General features: G+C 42.1%; 1 protein-coding gene across 1 annotated transcript in view; it reads right to left on the bottom strand.

Annotated features, from left to right (window-relative positions):
• Nucleotides 1-8,065: 8,065 nt before the first annotated feature.
• Nucleotides 8,066-19,905, bottom strand: part of LOC109878155 (calcipressin-2) — a 46,031-nt gene continuing 34,191 nt past the window's right edge. The window contains exons 3-4 of the mRNA XM_031788424.1: nucleotides 14,837-15,008; nucleotides 8,066-11,340 (exon numbers count right to left, since the gene is read on the bottom strand). Of these exons, the coding sequence (XP_031644284.1) occupies nucleotides 11,174-11,340; nucleotides 14,837-15,008 (339 nt within the window). The 3' untranslated portion in view covers nucleotides 8,066-11,173. The remainder of the gene's footprint in view (nucleotides 11,341-14,836; nucleotides 15,009-19,905) is intronic.

Below are 19,905 nucleotides of genomic sequence, written 5' to 3'. Positions count from 1 at the left end.
CATATTACCTAATTTACCTCGACACCGGTGACCCCGCACATTAATATTGGCTCTGTACCAGTACCCCCGTACTGGTTATAGCCCCGCTATTATTATTTACTGCTGCTCTCTAATTACTTTTTTTGTTGTATTTTCTTAAAACTACATTGTTGGTTAAAACTTGTTATGGCTGCATCCCTTGTTCTCAATTTCCACCTGAAGACATACCCTAATCTAACTGCCTGTAGCTCAGCCCCAGAAGCAAGGATATGCATATTCTTGGTATCATTTGAATGGAAACATTCGGAAGTTTGTGGAAATGTTAATTCTTGTGACTCTCAAACCCGGATCCGGGAGCGTAATCATCGCCTGACACGAATTAGCATAACGCAACGGACATAAATCTTCCTAGAAAATCTTCCTATTCATGAAAATCACAAGTGAAATATATTGGAACACAGCTTAGCCTTGTGTTAATCACCCTGTCATCTCAGATTTTCAAAATATGCTTTACAGCCAACGCTAGACAAGTATTTGTGTAAGTTTATCATAGCCTAGCATAGCAATATGCCTTGCTAGCAGCAGGCAACCTTGTCACGGAAATCAGAAAAGCAATCCAATTAAATTGTTTACCTTTGATGAACTTCGGATGTTTTCACTCACGAGACTCCCAGGTAGACAGCCAAAGTTCATTTTTTCCCAAAATATTACTTTTGTAGGCGAAATAGCTCCGTTTGTTCTTCACTTTTGGCTTAGAAATCGCCCGGAAATTGTGGTCACCACAAAGCCAAAAAATATTCCAAATTAGCTCCATAATATCGACAGAAACATGGCAAACGTTGTTTAGAATCCATCCTCAAGGTGTTTTTCTAATATCTATTCGATAATATATACGTCAGGACAATACATTTTTCACTAGGACCGATTGGAGTAATGGCTACCTCTGTATTTTATGCGAGAATCTCTCTCGGAGCCACCATGTGACCACTTACGCAATGTGTGGGTAATGTGTGCCTACGGCTATTCTTCAACAGAAATGCGTAAAACTACGTCACAATGCTGTAGACACCTTGGGGAATACGTAGAAAGCGTAAACTCGTTGATGGTACATTCACAGCTGAATAGGGAGTCATTGGAAGTCACCCAGGTGTCCCACACAAGTTGCCCAAATGTACCCAAGTGGCCGAATTGGTGAAATGACCTATAACTATATCCAACATATCAAAAGGCAATTCTAACACACACAAAAACAATATTACATTTTTTAATGAAAATATTAGAAAAAAAAACATTAAAAAAACAGGGGTAGACCGTTTGGAAGTCCTCCACACAATATTTTGCTGCCTGTGCCATATCCCATAGCAGTCTCTTTCTGATGTAAAGCAGAGGCAAACTGAACAAGTGGTGCAGGTGATGGGGGACTTCATGTGACACAGAACACAACGACGCCTCCATGCTGTGCCCTTTTGGCCCGGAGGCACAGTCATGCCTGCAGTAATGAACTGTGGCATATGAACACCACTGGAGGCAGGAGTAGAGGGGGCAGAGGTAGAGCGGGCAGCTTGGCACTGGGGGTTCCCAGTCGGAGTCGCTATCACTGTGAAAGAAAACCTTTGTATTGAAGATATTTGTATTGTATGAGCCTTTTATCATCACATAAAATAAACAGATATGTATTGTATAGAGCAGAGAGAACAGTCGCTAAGGTGAAGTGCTGAGCCATTCAACTCCGGCCATTGTTGTGGGCCTGCCCTCCCCCCAACAGCACCCAATGGCTTTTTCATATGGAAATGGAGAGGAGTAGCAGGCGCAGTGGCCATGTGTGTGTTTGCTGTTCTGCTACATTCCATTTGAATAAAAAATGGAAAATACATATATCTGACATGGAATATATATACACTGCTCAAAAAAATAAAGGGAACACTAAAATAACACATCCTAGATCTGAATGAATGAAATATTCTAAATACTTTTTTCTGTACATAGTTGAATGTGCTGACAACAAAATCACACAAAAATTATCAATGGAAATCAAATTGATCAACCCATGGAGGTCTGGATTTGGAGTCACACTCAAAATTAAAGTGGAAAACCACACTACAGGCTGATCCAACTTTGATGTAATGTCCTTAAAACAAGTCAAGATTAGGCTCAGTAGTGTGTGTGGCCTCCACGTGCCTGTATGACCTCCCTACAACGCCTGGGCATGCTCCTGATGAGGTGGCGGATGGTCTCCTGAGGGATCTCCTAAAGCATCCGCCAACCCCTGGACAGTCTGTGGTGCAACGTGGCGTTGGTGGATGGAGCGAGACATGATGTCCCAGATGTGCTCAATTGGATTCAGGTCTGGGGAATGGGCGGGCCAGTCCATAGCATCAATGTCTTCCTCTTGCAGGAACTGCTGACACACTCCATCCACATGAGGTCTAGCATTGTCTTGCATTAGGAGGAACCCAGGGCCAACCACACCAGCATATGGTCTCACAAGGGGTCTGAGGATCTCATCTCGGTACCTAATGGCAGTCAGGCTACCTCTGGCGGGCACATGGAGGGCTGTGCGGCCCCCCAAAGAAATGCCACCCCACACCATGACTGACCCACCGCCAAACCGGTCATGCTGGAGGATGTTGCAGGCAGCAGAACGTTCTCCACAGCGTCTCCAGACTGTCACGTCTGTCACATGTGCTCAGTGTGAACACTGCTTTCATCTGTGAAGAGCACAGGGTGCCAGTGGTGAATTTGCCAATCTTGGTGTTCTCTGGCAAATGCCAAACGTCCTGCACGGTGTTGGGCTGTAAGCACAACCCCCACCTGTGGACGTCAGGCCCTCATACCACCCTCATGGAGTCTGTTTCTGACCGTTTGAGCAGACACATGCACATTTGTGGCCTGCTGGAGGTCATTTTACAGGGCTCTGGCAGTGCCCCTCCTGCTCCTCCTTGCACAAAGGCGGAGGTAGCGGTCCTGCTGCTGGGTTGTTGCCCTCATATGGCCTCCTCCACGTCTCCTGATGTACTGTCCTGTCTCCTGGTAGCGCCTCCATGCCCTGGACACTACACTGACAGACATCTCGCATTGATGTGCCATCCTGGATGAGCTGCACTACCTGAGCCACTTGTGTGGGTTGTAGACTCCGTTTCATGCTACCACTAGAGTGAAAGCACCGCCAGCATTCAAAAGTGACCAAAACATCAGCCAGGAAGCATAGGAACTGAGAAGTGGTCTGTGGTCCCCACCTGCAGAACCACTCCTTTATTGGGGGTGTCTTGCTAAATGTCTATAATTTCCACCTGTTGTCTATTCCATTTGCACAACAGCATGTGAAATTTATTGTCAATCAGTGTTGCTTCCTAAGTGGACAGTTTGATTTCACAGAAGTGTGATTGACTTGGAGTTACATTGTGTTGTTTAAGTGTTCCCTTTATTTTTTTGAGCAGTGTATATATATATACACATACATATACACACACCCAAACAAACCAACACACACACACACACACACACACACACACACACACACACACACACACACACACACACACACACACACACACACACACACACACACACACACACACACACACGCGCACACACACACACACACACACACACACACACACACACACACACACACACACACACACACACACACACACACACACACACACACACACACACACACCCAAACAAACCAACAAACAAACAATACACACTCACACTCAGGTTATGGGTCGTACACATACATACACACACACATACACTATAGCCAATGTGTACTTTACACATTTCATCACACAATTGCAAATTGCAAAAAGAAATGGCAAAAAATATATATATTGTATATATATTTATACTTCATAAAACGGCATTAGCACTTACCCGTCCAGAAGTACGTCCTGTCCTTGCAGAAACAGCTCCTCAATGTTTGAATCATAACACTCAAAGATTCCTCAAACAAAAAATCTGTCTCACTTTCCCGATCAATCTCTTCTATAATCTGGTGCAAATCTGTATACTTAGACTTGGACTTCGCTTTTCCTGATTTATTCGCCATGATGTCTTCAATGAAATCGTTGAAAAAACACTTTCCAAAATACTACTTTCCAAAACACTGCCTAACTTAACAAGCGTGACTTTAACTACTCTGATGGTCAAGGCGAGAATGAAGTTCGTTACGCGTGCGTTTACAAACAAGGGATGGTGGTCCAACCCATAACCATCACATACTGGCGTTTACCTCAGCTCATTGGCTATCTAACCAGCTAGATTTCAGGAAGATCAGTGGTCATTGGGCAGAAATACAGTCAATCAACGAAGCTTCGCTAATATTATTAGTGCGCAATGAAGTCATTGCTCATTGTCTTCAAATCAGTTCACTTCGGTCAATACTCCCTGCAGAAAAAACAATCAAGTTTGGCTGTGTTGCAAACATCCAGAGGGTTGCACTGAAGCCAACTATGACTAGATAAACGATTGTTTTAGGCTATAAAAATAGATTTTATCAAAGAAAATGGCACTTCATTTGACCACTGGGACCCTCAGGAAGAGAAATAAGAGCAAGATATCAGAATGTAAGTCATGATTTTACCTTCAGATGTGATTAAGTCAAAACTGTCATGGCGGAAAATGTTTTTTGTTGTTGATCGCTCTTCTCAAACAAGCATGGTATTTGTTCTCTGTAATAGCTATTTTAAATCGGAAAAAGTAGTTTGATCATCAAGATTATAATATTTTGAAGGATGTAAGACACTTGCATTTTCAAGAATGTTTAATGTTACGTCGTTGTATCTTTAGTTAGTCACTCTGAAATGTCCCCCGATGTTGATCCCTGTACGGGGATCGCAGCCATAAGAGGATTTATGGGCTTGTAAGTTAGCATTTCACTGTAATACCTGTTGTATTCGGTGCATGTGACAAATTCAATTTGATTTGACCTATTGAGTTGCACCCCCTCTGCTTCCCACAGTTTGGTCAAGTTGGCTGTTGGATCATTCTTGAACACACAGGAAACTGTTGAGCGTGAATAACCCAGCAGCAGTTCTTGACACAAACCAGTGCGCCTGGCACCTACTACCCGTTCAAAGGCACTTACATATTTTGTCTTGCCTGGTCACCCTCTGAATGGCACACATACACAATCCATGTCTCAATTGTCTCAATACTTAAAACTCCTTCTTTAACCTGTCATCTACACAAATTGAAGTGGATTTAACAACTGACATCAATAAGAGATCATAGCTTTCACCTGGATTCATCTGGTCAGTTTGTCAGGGAAAGAGCAGGTGTTCTTAATGTTTAGTATACTCAGTGTGTCTTAATTAGATAAGTATTCACCCCCCTGAGTCAATACATGTTAGAAACACCTTTGGCAGCGATTACAGCTGTGAATCCTTTTGGGTAAGTCTGTAAGAACTTTGCACACCTTGATTGTGAAATATTTGCCCATTATAATTTTTTTCAATTACATATATATATATATATATATATATATATATATATATATATATATAAAAACTCCCTAGAAAGGCAGGAACCTAGGAAGGAACCATATATATACACTATATACAAACCTTTCTGGACACACCTTCAAATGAGTGGATTTGGCTATTTCATCCACAACCGTTGCTGACAGGTGTATCAAATTGAGCACAAAGCCATACAATCTACTTAGACAAATATTGGCAGTAGAATGGCCTTACTGAAGAGCTCAGTGACTTTCAATGTGGCACCATCATAGGATACAACCTTTCCAACAAGTCAGTTCGTAAAATGTCTGCCCTGCTAGAGCTGCCCCAGTCAAATGTTATTCTTAAGTGGAAATGTCTAGGAGCAGCCGCGAAGTGGTAGGCCGCACAAGCTCACAGAACGAGACCGCTCAGTGCTGAACGGTGTACATATCGTCTGTCCTCGGTTGCAACACTCACTACCGAGTTCCAAACTGCCTCCGGAAGCAACATCACCACAACAACAACTGTTCATCTGGGACTGCTCGGCCATGGGTTTCCTTAGCATACAGCATACAATTAAATTCTAGACGATTCTGTGCTTCCAACTTTGTGGCAACAGTTTGGGGAAGGCCCTTTCTTGTTTGAGCATGACAAAACCCCTGTGCACAAACCGAGGTCCATACAGATATGTTTTGTCGAGATCAGTGTGGAAGAACTTGACTGGCCTGCACAGAGTCCTGACCTCAACCCCATCAAACACCTTTGGGATGAATTGGAACGCCGACTGCAAGCCAGGCCTAATCGCCCAACATCAGTGCCTGACCTCACTAATGCTCTTGTGGCTGAATGGAAGCAAGTCACGAAGCAATGAACTCATGGACACAAGGAATCAATAGAACATAGCTCAGAGATGCACAAAAACAATATAACATTAAAAATGGGCTTATCTTTCCTTTAAGCAAATGTTTGTAAAACTTATTTAGGTTTGCCATAACAAAGGGGTTGAATACTTATTGACTCAAGACATTTGACCTTTTCATTTTTAAATCATTTGCTTGAAAAAAATTCTACAACAACAAAAAATCCACTTTTACATTTTGGGGTGTTGTGTGTTGATCAGTGACACAAAATCTAAATGTAGTAAATGTTTCATTCAGGCTGTAGCAGTAACATTTGGGAAAAGTAAAGGGGTGTGAGTAGTTTCTGAAGGCACTGTATGGGGTATTACTCTAAAACAAGAATATAATTACACTGAAATTAAGGTGTATCTGGGCAATATAATGTAAACTATAACGTGTTACCATACTATTACCATGTTAACACCACTTTATTTTGAGCTGTGATGTAAAATGCAACGCTATAGCTTTTAGCAGCCTTTTTACGCTTTTGATCAAACATAGGTTAAAGCAGTGTTCACTATTAAGAACAGTAGCCAGACCAATCATACCCATTACATGTAACAAGTAGGACAGATTTGTTTACATACATATTTCTTCCTGTGAATTGAGCATCTGTGAAAAATCCTTCTGTGAAAAAATGTGTTGGGAAATGTATCTGAATATGAATTGAATCTAAAAAAAAAGTTCTTGTTTCATTCATGACAGTGTTGATACAACAAGGTTTAAAAAGACTGAGTCATCCGGATAGTTCTACCAGACACTGCACTGCAGTGCTAAAGACTTTTTGATGTTCAGCTTAAGAGTAATCAATCCATTGAGAATTCAGTCACTTTAGAAAAGACATTCAGGTAGTGGGCTAACTAACTGTTAAGTATGAAAGCGATTGAAAAGGTTAACCATGACAATATTGACCTTCAAACAAGAGAACAGTTGGCACTGTTGACTGTCTGTGCAGCAGCTACTGGTTCAAAACATGAAATGTGATCCATCTTTCACGTTATACTTGTAGCAGTATATTTGCAGTAGTACTATAGTTTAGTAGTATACTGTACAGCGGTGTAAAGTACTTAAGTATATTTACTTTAAAGTACTACTTAACTTAAATCGTTTCCTGGGGTATCTGTACTTTACTATTTATATTTTTGACAACTTTTACTTCACTACAGTCCTAATGTACTTTTTACTCCATACATTTTCCCTGACACCCTAAAATAATTGTTACACTTTGAATGCTTAGTAGGACAGGAAAATGGTCCAATTCAGTTATCAAGAGAACATCCCTGGTAATCCCTACTGCCTCTGATCTGGCGGACTCACTAAACACAAATGTTTTGTTTGTAAAGGATGTTGGAGTGGCTATCAGTAAATTAAAAAAAGAAAGAAAATGATGCTGTCTGGTTTGCTTAATATAAGGAATTTGGAATGATTTATGCTTTTACTTTTGATACTTAAGTATATTCTAGCAATTACATTTACTTTTAAAACTTAAGTATACTTAAAAACAAATACTTTTTTACTTTTTCTGAACTAGCATTTTACTGGGTGACTTTCACTTTTACTTGAATCATTTTCTTTTAAGGTATCTTTACTTTTACTCAAGTATGATAATTGGGTACTTTTCCCACCACTGGTAGTATATAGTACAAGTACTATACTATATGTGAAATATTTGAAGATACATTCAGAGCAGAAGGAAAAAATACATCATACCGGAACTTAAAAAACACACAAACTCCAAACTTCTTTAAGAATAGTTCTTTATATATTTCTCTATGTGAAACAAATGACAATCATACTACACAAATAAGCAAGTACTGTTGTAACAGTCAGAGAAAACCACTCTGGAAATTAGTACATAACATGAAATACAGATACCAGTATATAACTGTAAATTATTGCTTGATTGCTACTTAGTTTTTTTGGATAACTACAGTACAATACACAATATTCAGATTTCAACAGAACAGTATACAACAATAACGGACGGTATTGACCTTTTTGTATTGTAGACTTTCCAAAAAAAACATTCAAACAGAGTCAATTTTCAACACGACGCAATGAGAATTGATTTGATCGAGCATTTCAGGACTTCGTTTTTTAAAAATCTTCACATCAACATAAAAGTAGAAGCCACAATTTTTTTGATGCACGCTGGAACTGGTCTCGGCAACAAAAACACTTGGCATATATACATAAATATACGTTTTCTCTTTTCAACAGTGACCAAAAATGCACCCAGTTTCAAAGACTGTAAAAAACATCAGATAAGCATCATCAACATAATCATCGCCATTGTCATCAATCATCAATATTTTCACCAGTCAGCACAACTAAAAACTGCTTATGCCATTATGGTGCGTTTCAACACTTGCTGCCGGCTTCGTTTTTAGAAGTCACCTCTGAAAGGACAACGCTTTGCACATGGAAGTATGTTCCAGAAGACAAGTCCTGAAACAAAAACACACATTCGTTCTGTGGTTGCAACCAATCTATCCTGTCAAAAGACAAGTTTCCCTGTTCTTCCTTCCACACCTATTCAGTGGTACACTTATATCCAAAGGACTCCCGAGCCTTCAAAACCCCATTAGCGAGAGGTGGAATTCAGATCATTTGAGAGTCGGGACTCACACTGCTCTGTTGGTGAGAAGGCTTCCCAGGTGTTCATCTTGAAAAACAGAAGATAAAAAAAATAACAGACAAAAAGAATGTCGATGAGGAGCGTTCTCTCTAGCAAGACTGCATCTTACAAGGATAAAAAGAAAATGCAGAAAAAGTGCTCGCATGCAGAGACCATAATGCATTTTTAATGCTTTCTAACACGGATAAGGTTTACGTTCACCACTGAGGCCAAATGTACTGTATTGAACACTTGGAACACTCCACCTCAATGGTTGGGCTTTAATTTAGAAGAAAAAAAACCTGACTAGATTCAAAACACCTTTTCAGGATGGGAATAAAATCAAGGACTCGACATGGAATAGTCTGTATTCGACTATTCTCACTATATGGAGTATGTTTCTGTGACAAAACAAAAACATAAGGACTTTTTATGGCATGAAATCATTGTAATGACAGACACTTGGCATAACATATTCTTTTATTCAAGGTGCATAGTGGGGAGAAAAATCAAACATTCTGGAAATAGTTACTCTGAAAATAATTGGCTAAATGGCTAAAAGCACACTTTATTTATTTAGGAGTTGGTAATAGCTTTTTTTTTGGAGGAGGAAAGTAACAACTGTGAATGCAGCAGTATTCCAAATTGGAGTGAATCAAATCAATGCTTTCTCTTAAGATTCTTGAGTTTCTAATGATTTGCGTTGTGACTGCAAGGTGAGACGAAGGCGTTGGTTGATATCTCCAGAGGCAAGGAGGCCAATTAACAATTTTCACTTTCTCAGCAACGCTTAATGTCAATCATTAAAACCTAATGGACTATTTCAACCTACTGACTATTCAGCTATTTACAGCGAGAACGAAGAAGCGGCCTTAAACGCTCAAGAGCTGACAGAGGAAATTCAGGACCTTCCTTCAGTGTAGCTCCAGAGATCTCGAGATTTTCAGTGCAAAACGAGCAATATAGGTCTCAGAAGAAGAAAAGACATATATATATATATATATATAAACTGGGTTGATATCATAACAAGAACCAAAAACCATTACCGGAAAGATGGGAATCATAAAAATGCCCCCTGAAAAAACATTGACACTCTTGAAGATTAACGCTTTACTCCTATCCTAAATCCCAACTATTAGGCTTTAAGAGAGACCTACTCTTAGGCCTTTACTCACACTGTAAAGGTTTCGTTTCACTCTCAGTCTTATATCTTGCTCAGCCAGCCTTTTCCCCTCTCACTTGACACTATAAAATTATAGATATGCGTGTCGTCAAAAGCGTCATTCCATTTCCCTGTCGTCTGGACCAGTATAGAACGCCTCAGCTGCTGACTATAGTAAGTAAGCATGCAAAAATAAACGATCGTTTGTGGTATAAAATACATGTTAAGAGGAAGAACACACATCTAGTTCAGCAAAAACCAACATACACATCTCTGATAAAAATTTAAAAAAGAACGACAGAAGCAGAACCAAAAAAAGAAAGTGCAAACACCACCGCAAGTTTGTTGTTACCACATGGCGACCTTTTGTTATGTCGTGTGTGACCTCGATAGGTTCCTTTGCTTCGTACAGTAGTTTAGTGTTTGAGTCTCTGTAGTAAGTATTTTTCTCATAAGAACTCATATATACATGCAGACGAGAGGAATACCAGGCAATCACTCCTGATTCCTGTGATAGCAGAGACAACCAATCGGCTGATATGATAAAAGAGCAGAAGAAGAACCGATGTAAACAACCAAAATCTCTCTTCGGAGGTATTGCATGTCCCCGAAGTCCATTGCACACAACTAACCGATGACGGAAATGAAGGAAAGAAGAAGGAGAGGTCAGACTAGCGGAACTACTACAGTACTAGCACATATGAGAGCTGAGTGTATGATTCTATGACAGTGTGCCTGCTTTAGGGGGGACACGGTGTTACATTACCGCCCCTGGCTGAGTTAGGGTCAAGGGTTCCGTTATCCCTCCCGCTCTTTCCTTTGAGTGTGATGAGTGTGCGTGTGAATCTCATCCATCCTCCATCATCCATACAGGCCAGGCCGCCTCATTCCATCCAATAGCCACGCTCCGTCCACAAACACCACCAAATGTTTGTCGTTTGTTTGTTTTTGGTTGAATTGAAATGAGGGGCGTTGTCTCGTTGTGTCTCTGCGAGTGCAGAGACAGAGAAGACAGGTCTAGGTGTGTGTTTTGGGGGGGTCGTAGGAGTGGGGTCCGAAGTGGAGGGTCCTAGTTGAGGACTTGCGGTGGTCCGTCGGGGCGCCGGGTTTGGACAATCTGCTGTTTCTGCTTGGGGCGCGCTTCGGCGTTGTTGTCGTCTTCGGCGTCGCTGTCGCACACCTGCACGACCACACTGGGGGTCGACTCCGTGCCCGCGTGCAGCTCATAATTCTCCCCTAGAGAGGGAGTGGGGAGGGAAGGATGGAGGGGGGGAGGAGAGAGACAGGGAGGGAGAGAAAGGGAGAGAAAGAGAGTGAGGGAGAGAAAAAAAAGAGAGACTAATATACCAGACTTTATTTGCCTTTACAGTGCTACACATGCATCAACAGGCCTACATCAGCATTCCAGTTTAAATATTTTGATTAGATGAGCCCCTGAATGTCGGATCTCCCACTGAAGCAGATTGAAGCGAGTCAACCCACTCCAGGAACAGATGCAAAAGCCAGGAAAAAATGGTTCTCTCTAGAACCTAAAAGGGTTCTTCAGCTGTACCCATAAGATAACTCTTTGAAGAACCCCTTTTGGTTCCAGGTAGAACTCTTCAGGGGTCCATGTAGAACCCTTCCTGACAGACGGAACTCCCCTGCAATGACCGGTGGTTCCCAATGGCCAAAGTTATCAGCTGTTGCAACACTGGCTGGCTGCAGCCAAATGAAATGTACTGCAAGATAGGATAGGATCAAACTGTCTGTTGCTATCATGTGCCAAACAACTAGTGAATTGGCTACTAGAGAATATATAACACGTTATAAATGTTAGATGGCATGGAACAAATGTTACTAACGTTACATGATTCTTCAAATATACAGCCAGTATAATATATCAAATAGAGGTGGAATAATACAGATATCAAGATTTTATATACTTCGGTATTCGTGTCATAAGAAGGAATTCTCCTCAACCACACCCACAAATTTGGAAAAACAAACATTCTTTCCCATTGACCCCCATTGTAAAAGAGCCAACTTCGTCGTCGATCTTTTGCTATACAGAATTGTCAAACCTTCCAGAAAAGCTGCTGGGTTGTTCAATGTGAGTGTAAACAGGTAAAAAATCCTGACCATTGGTTCGCAATGCGTCCACGTAAGGAAATAGAGCCTACGAGAATAGCCTTCTGGCTTCAAGCTATTCGGTGTGGAAGAGTGGGAAAGTGGGGACACAGTGTCCAAGTAAGCTACACATAGCTATGTGTGTGGAAAACATTTAATCATAGCTTGTTTAGTATCGTCTGTTTGTATCTCCACTTACTATTTGTAGCTTTATAGTCTTTATGTTTGTGTTGTTGGTCTTGGCTAGATTAGAATATATTCGTTTTTAGATTAGTTTATTACTCACATGCACATGGTTGCAGATGTAATTGTAGGGTACTTTCACACCCTGATCTGTTTCACCTGTCTTTGTGCTTGTCTCCACCCCCCTCCAGGTGTTGCCCATCTTCCTCATTATCTCCAGTGCATTTATACCTGTGTTCTCTGTTTGTCTGTTGCCAGTTCGTCGGTTCTGACCATTCTGCCTGTCCTGACCCTGCCTGCTGTTCTGTACCTTATTGACACTGACCTGGATTACGGACCTCTGCCTGCCTTTGACCTGTCTTTTGCCTGCCCCCTATTTGGGTCAGTAAACATCTGTGACTCTAGCTGTCTGCATCTGGGTCTTATCCTCAGTTCTGGTAGTACGAACTGGCCATGACTGACCCAGCAGACTCAGACCAGCTCCACAATGCTGTCTCCCTGTAAGGAGCCACCTTTGGAAGATACAAGGAGTTACTGCAATGTCTTATGTAGGGACTCCATACCCTGGCAGAATGCCATGACCAGGGGGCCTGCCCATCCTCTTCAACAGCTTAAAGCTCTGCTTGGTAGATAGCTAGCACTCACGTGGCTTAATGTAAGCACCGTCATGAAAAGGGGCATGAAGGAAGCCCCCACGTGGCTTAAAGTTGGCACCGTCATGAAAAAAGCATGAAGAAAGCCCCACAATATTACATTTTTCTAAGTAGTGAAAATGCTTGGGAGCAGGCAATGTTGAAAAGTAATCTAGACATTTTGTACATTTCTTAAATGTAGTTTTGATATTGACTAAAACAAGCATAAAACAATAAAATTGTGTCTGAAAAAGGTTGTTTGTTTTTGCTGTGAGCCAATTGGGTAACCAAGGTAACCACATGTTGTTTTCCCATAGGTGGGCAGGGCCTCAATGTTCTATTTAATACCGACTAGGCAACACCAATGCTCACATCACAACTGCCCTCAAATACGCATGCAGATTGTATCACGGTTGCCATGAAGACCAGACAGGGCAGAGGGAAACGTGATAAGAGGTTTCCCACACCACTGTCTGACAGGAAAAACAAGGCCCTATTTTGTCCCGGGAGGGTCACTACCATAGGCGGCCAGCAGAGAGTGGTAGGGCGCCACGCTGCAGCAAAGCACTAATCTGAACCCGAGGCAGGCTAAAGAAGCCCAATCAGCTCTATTTCCTGATGCCTCCTCCTGTTACCATAGTAACAGTGAGTGCAGCAGTGGTCTGGGCTTCAACATGGTAAATCTTGTAATGTAGGAATCATGATTGTTCTTGTAATGCATTTAGAGGGGGTTGTGGTGGTGCATTTGAAATTAAGCCATGTCAGAGGCTAAATGGCATAGGCTATATCTCGTTTAACAGCCCTTAATGTTCCCTGGTAGACTATAAGAGAAGCACTCAAAATGGTACTGCATGTCCTGATGTCTGGATGAAAAGACACTTCACACACAAACTTATTGACACACATGTAGAGTGAAGAACACACACCTATAATATAACTAGGGACCAGACCTTTTCCTGACAACAGGCCAGGAGTTTTTCTTGGATCAGGTCACGTGGGCCTATTAAAAACATATTATGGTGTAACTGACGACCATATCTTAGAAGGGTCTCCTTTTTACAGATGACAAGGGTCTTTAGCATCATAAACAATGAATCTGTCCTTCCTCCTGAAGTGTGCAAATTGTTGGTTCCCTTCCCTTCATGGAAGGAAATAACTTGCGTAAGAATAACAGTGGAAACTCCCTCGAGCCCAATGCTTTAACATTTGTGGGGAGTTGTGTATGGGCGCACACATGAGAAGAAAGGACATGTTACTGGGACGCACACAGTGAAGAATCCTGGGAGCTTGGTGACCTAGTAAACAATGTGACCCTCCTGACCCCAGTATGAAAGAACACAGGTGTCATTACGCCAAACACAGGTGTCATTACTCCCTGTTTGATATGGCTGGCATCTCTCAAAGGTCACCTTCTGCCTGCAAACGGATGCCATAAGAGAGAGGCATGAGGGAACATAATATATCGTCTGAGGATTCATCTCTTTTTCTGATGGACATTCATACTTCGTCAACCACCCAGCATGCCGCACAAAGCAATTGTATGCTTGAATGTTTATTGGTGCCCTTTTTGTGACCTTACTGTTGTCCTATAATTCTCACGATACCACAGCAGATAAAGCTGGTGAACTCAGTTCAGTTAACAATTTGAGTAAATGTTTATAAAAGGGTAGAGTGTGTGTGTGCTTGCTAAATGTTGTGTATTTATGTGTACGTATGTGTGCGTGCATTTGTGTATGTGTCTATATATGTATTTATATGTGTGTGTGTGTGTGCACAAGAGTGTGTGTGTAAAGTGTGTGTGTACTGACCTGGGCCTAGCTTGGCCACAGCACACAGCAGGTCGTAGTTGATGACGGGCGTTGCGTCTTCGCTCTGGCTCCAGCCCACGGCCGGCGAGGCGGGGGGCGAGATGAGGAACTGTTTGACGGGCGCGGGAGGGGCCAGGTACGACTTGTCTATGTCCTCCCCAGAGTTCTGAACCTATAGAGGGGGAGAGAGGAGGAGAGGAGACAGGGGGGCATGACAGAACGGATCATGTTCATTTGGACACACCATGGAAAAATTTTAAAACATTGCAATGCTGGAAACATTAAAGTAGAAAACATTAAAGATACGTTGTGCATTAATGAATACACCCCGGCTGCTGTTGTATAGGAAGCACACTGTGTTCTCTTCTTGTTGGCTCTTCCTGTTGGAACACTATGTACTGGATCATATCTATATAATACACACACTCGATGTAGAGATGGACAAGAGTAATCGAGTACTCAAACGGACGTCAAAGTTCGATTTTTTTAACCAGAGATCCCTTTTTTTTTTCAAATACTGTATAATTATTTGGTGGAATGTGCTTAGTGCCTGTCTGAAAAAAATACATTTTGTCTTGATGACGATGTTAATTTGCTTTGACTCTAGTGTTCCATTTGTACATGTGCATTTGCAGGGCACAACAACAAAAAAAAGAAACCAAGCCAAGCATTAGACAGTTCTTCTCCCTACATTTCCTTTCTCCTCCATGTCTCATTCACTCAATTGCGTTCCGACCGCTCCCTCTACACACGTGTGCTGAGTGCGCACACAAGCTCCTGTTACGCATACAGAGATAAATGCATCTAACTGATGGGATACTACACAAGCTACATTCCTTGCCAAATGACGACAGTTTCATTACAAATTGAAAATGGACTGGTTGATTGAAGTAGGAAAATATGTGTTCCAACAATGAGCTGCAGTTTTGGAATAAATGCTTCCCGTCTATTTTCCTCTTAGGCTACTTTGCCCACTGCTAGTGCCATTTCCCGATTGGTTAGCCTCGGCTATAACCCATAGACAGATTCCACACTGAAAATAAGCAAAAACTCTAGTTGGATAAAGACAGAGTGTATTTTTTAAAATCAGAATCATTAAGCATAGGCCTACATAGGTAATTCATCATCATGCAGCGTTCAATGTGGAATTGTTCATCCTTTTTGAAAATTCCAACGAACAGACAGAATAAACTATATCGAACTGTAGACACATTTTGGTTTGTAACCCTGAAAAAAAATGTGTCTTTCAACTCACCAAACTGAGCCCTGCTTCAAATGATCACCCTGTGAGAAAGAACGTCCCAGATGCGCGAGATGCATTTCACATCGCACTGGCAACTTGTTTAATTTGGAGGGGAAAAAAGTATGTTCTATTTTATTCTGTTATATTACATCATGGTTTTAAAAAAATATGAAATAGGTTTGTCTTGACTGTGATAAGGCCTTGGAAAATAAGAGCTTCTTGTCTGCTCAATTAACAAAACAAGGTTATGCCATTGCACAGCCATAGGCTTCTACAATCCACTGAGGTTACTGCCTTTTTGAAGATTGTGTTTCACTATACAATATAACCAGTTGATATTACGGTTTCAATAAATTCATCTTAAATGGCACTTGCTTTTTTGATTGGCTGAATATATATGGGGCAATTTAGCAATTATGATTTGTTCCCTGTAATGTTTATGATATATGAGGCATTGTTGCACACAAAAAAAGTGAGTAAAAATGTCAAATGCCCATCCCTAACACCTTGGTTTGTAAGAGGTGTGTAAACTGGCTGCAGGGAAGTCAGGCACAGGAGAGCAGAACTGGGTAATAACTGGAGCAGTTTAATGATGCAAAACCAACGGCACCCAGGACAACAAAATATGGGTTGAAATAACCCGTCGCAAACCAGTCTGAAGTGCACAAAACACTTTACAACAAACAATTCCACACACAGACATGGGGGGAACAGAGGGTTATATACATGTCACGAAATGAGGGAATGTAAACCAGGTGTGTGGGAAAACAAGACAAAACAAATGGAAAATGAAAGGTGGATCAGCGATGGCTAGAAAACCGGTGACGTCGACCGCTGAACGCCGCCCGAACAAGGAGAGGAACCGACATCGGCGGAAGTTGTGACATGGTTAGTCCCCTTAGCTGCCCACCTACGTAGAAAACACACTCCGAACAAACACATGCTGAGCACAACCAAGGAGCATAGTCATTAGCAGAACCCACTCACTCACTCACTCACTCACACAAACACACACACCCACAATACACACAAGGACGCATGCCCGACTACACACACTCACGCACAAACACAGAACACACTCACGCACACATACACAATGCCTGTAGAGAGACATACAAAGACACACACACTTGCAATGACACAAAAGGGAAAAAATGTGGAATTAATGACACCCCTTCAGAAAAACCTCAGACTGAGGGACCTGAACCCATTGTGAGTGGAGGACGAGGTCAGGTCTAGCTCAGAGGCCACTACATTCTCAATGGGGAGAGTACAGTATAGAAATAGAGAAAGAAAGGCTGCACACAAATATGCTGCTCCAGAGTGCTTTGATTCAACCTGCACCACAAGGCTATGTGTCTTGTATATTGCATTTGAAACATCTCTCTCGTGGAACCAGTGCAAATAAAGTACTTGGGAAAGTACTTAATGGGAGCAGCTGCCAATGGCATGTGCCGGCTCCATCTTCGTAGTACATTGCACTCCACATACAGTGATCACATTTGTTCTGGACGATTTGATCACTCTAAGCAGTTGATTACAACAATTACAGAAAGTGCATTCACGATAGCAGAGTGTATGTTTTTTGTTGTCGGGGCCATGGACGGTGTGAACATTTGGGATGAGCAAATCACTTCCTCACACAGCGTTGGAGAGTACAGTAAAGTAAGGTATGTACCGGAGGATACAGTGTACTGACGTGTGGCAGGTAGCCTAGCGGTTAAGAGCGTTGGGCCAGTAACCAAAAGGTCGCTGGTAAGAATCCCAGAGCCGACTAGGTGAAAAATCTCAACCCTAATTAGTCCTATAAGTCTTCTGGATGAGAGAGTCTACTTAATTACTAAAGTGTAAAATGTAAGTGCAGGCCCCCGGTGTCTGGTCTTGAGTGTGAAGTCACAAAATACTCCTCAGTTTTATCAGCTGTCCTGGTGGTTGGTCTCAGACTATCCCGCAGGTGAATAAGCCAGATGTGGAGGTCCTGGGCTGGCGTGGTTACACGTGGTCTGCGGTTGTGAGGCCGGTTGGATGTACTGCCAAATTCTCTAAAACTACATTCGAGGCGGCTTATGGTAGAGAAATGAACAACGAATTGTCTGGCAACAGCTCTGGTGGACATTCTTGCAGTCAGCATGCCAATTGCATGCTCCCTCAAATCTTGAGACATCTGTGGCAAAATGTTGTGTGACAAAACTGCACATTTTAGAGTGATCTTTTATTGTCACCAGCACAAGGAGCACCTGTGTAATGATCATGCTGTTTAATCAGCTTCTTGATATGCCACACCTGGTGGATGGATTATCTTGGCAAAGCAAAATGCTCACTAACAGGAATGTAAACAAATGTGTCCACAAAATATGAGAGAAATAAGCTTTGTGTGCGTATGGAAACATTTCTGGGATCTTTTATTTCAGCTCATGAAACAGGGGACCAACACTTTACATTTTGCGTTTATATTTTTGTTCAGTATAATTAGTATAATACATAAATCCCCATAAAAATCTGTCAGTTTAAGCTAGAGATATCTGTTTCTTTGCATTGGATGAGTCACACTTCCGCATCTGCGGTGAAATTTGACAGAGAGCGGTCTTTGTCAGACCATGAGTTATCCTGAATATAGGTCTTATCACAAAATCATTTATAGCATCCGGAACTGTTTGGCCTACAAACTATTATGACTACTCTATGGAAAGGGAAGACTCTCACGAAACATGATGGTGTGCTCCGTTTTGCTCTATGACTACAATCGAACAGTCAAACAGTTTGGGCTACACACCAACATGATCCCTCTGTGGAAAGGTGACACTCTCTCGAATACATGTCAGTTGTTGTCCTAAAAAAAGTTGTCTGAAGGTCCCCGGTACAAGTTGAAAAGATTAATGGAAGTACACTACATAACCAAAAGTATGTGGATACCTGCTCGTCAAACATCTTATTCCAAAATCATGGGAATTAATATGGAGTTGGTCCCCCCAGTACTGCTATAACAGCCTCTACTCTTCTGGGAAGGCTTTCCACTAGATGTTGGAACATTGCTGTGGGGACTTGCTTCCATTCAGCAACAAGAGCATTCGTGAGGTCAGGCACTGATTTTGCTGTTTCAATTCAGCGTTTCAATTCATCCCAAAGGTATTCGATAGGGTTGAGGTCAGGGCTCTGTGCAGGCCAGTCAAGTTCTTCCACACCGATCTCGACAAACCATTTCTGTATGGACCTTGCTTTGTGCACAGGGACATCGTCATACTGAAACAGGAAAGTGCCTTCCCCAAACTGCTGCCACAAAGTTGGAAGCACAGAATCGTCTAGAATGTCATTGTATGCTGAAGCATTAAGATTTCCCATCACTGGAACCAAGGGGCCTAGCCCGAACCATGAAAAACAGCCGCAGACCATTATTCCTCCTCCACCAAAATTTACAGTTGGCACTATGCATTCAGGCAGGTAGCATGTTCCTGGCATCCGCCAAACCCAGATTCGTCCATCGGACTGCCAGATGGTGAAGCATGATTCATCACTCCAGACGCATTTCCACTGCTCCAGAGTTCAATGGTGGCGAGCATTACACCACTCCAGCCTACGCTTGGCATTGCGCATGGTGATCTTAGGCTTGTGTGCGGACGCTCGGCCATGGAAACCCATTACATTAAGTTACCAACGAACAGTTCTTGTGCTTACGTTGCTTCCAGAGTCACTGAGCTCTTCAGTGAGGCCATTCTACTGATAATGTTTGTCTGGAGCCATGGAGATTGCATGGCTGTGTGCTCAATTTTATACACCTGTCAGCAACTGCTGTGGCTGAAATAGCCAAATCCACTCATTTGAAGGGGTG

Source organism: Oncorhynchus kisutch, linkage group LG14 (genome assembly GCF_002021735.2).
Source record: "Oncorhynchus kisutch isolate 150728-3 linkage group LG14, Okis_V2, whole genome shotgun sequence".
NCBI lineage: Eukaryota > Metazoa > Chordata > Actinopteri > Salmoniformes > Salmonidae > Oncorhynchus > Oncorhynchus kisutch.
The sequence above is the reverse complement of the archived record's forward strand: the minus strand, read 5'-3'. Positions and strand labels throughout refer to the sequence as shown.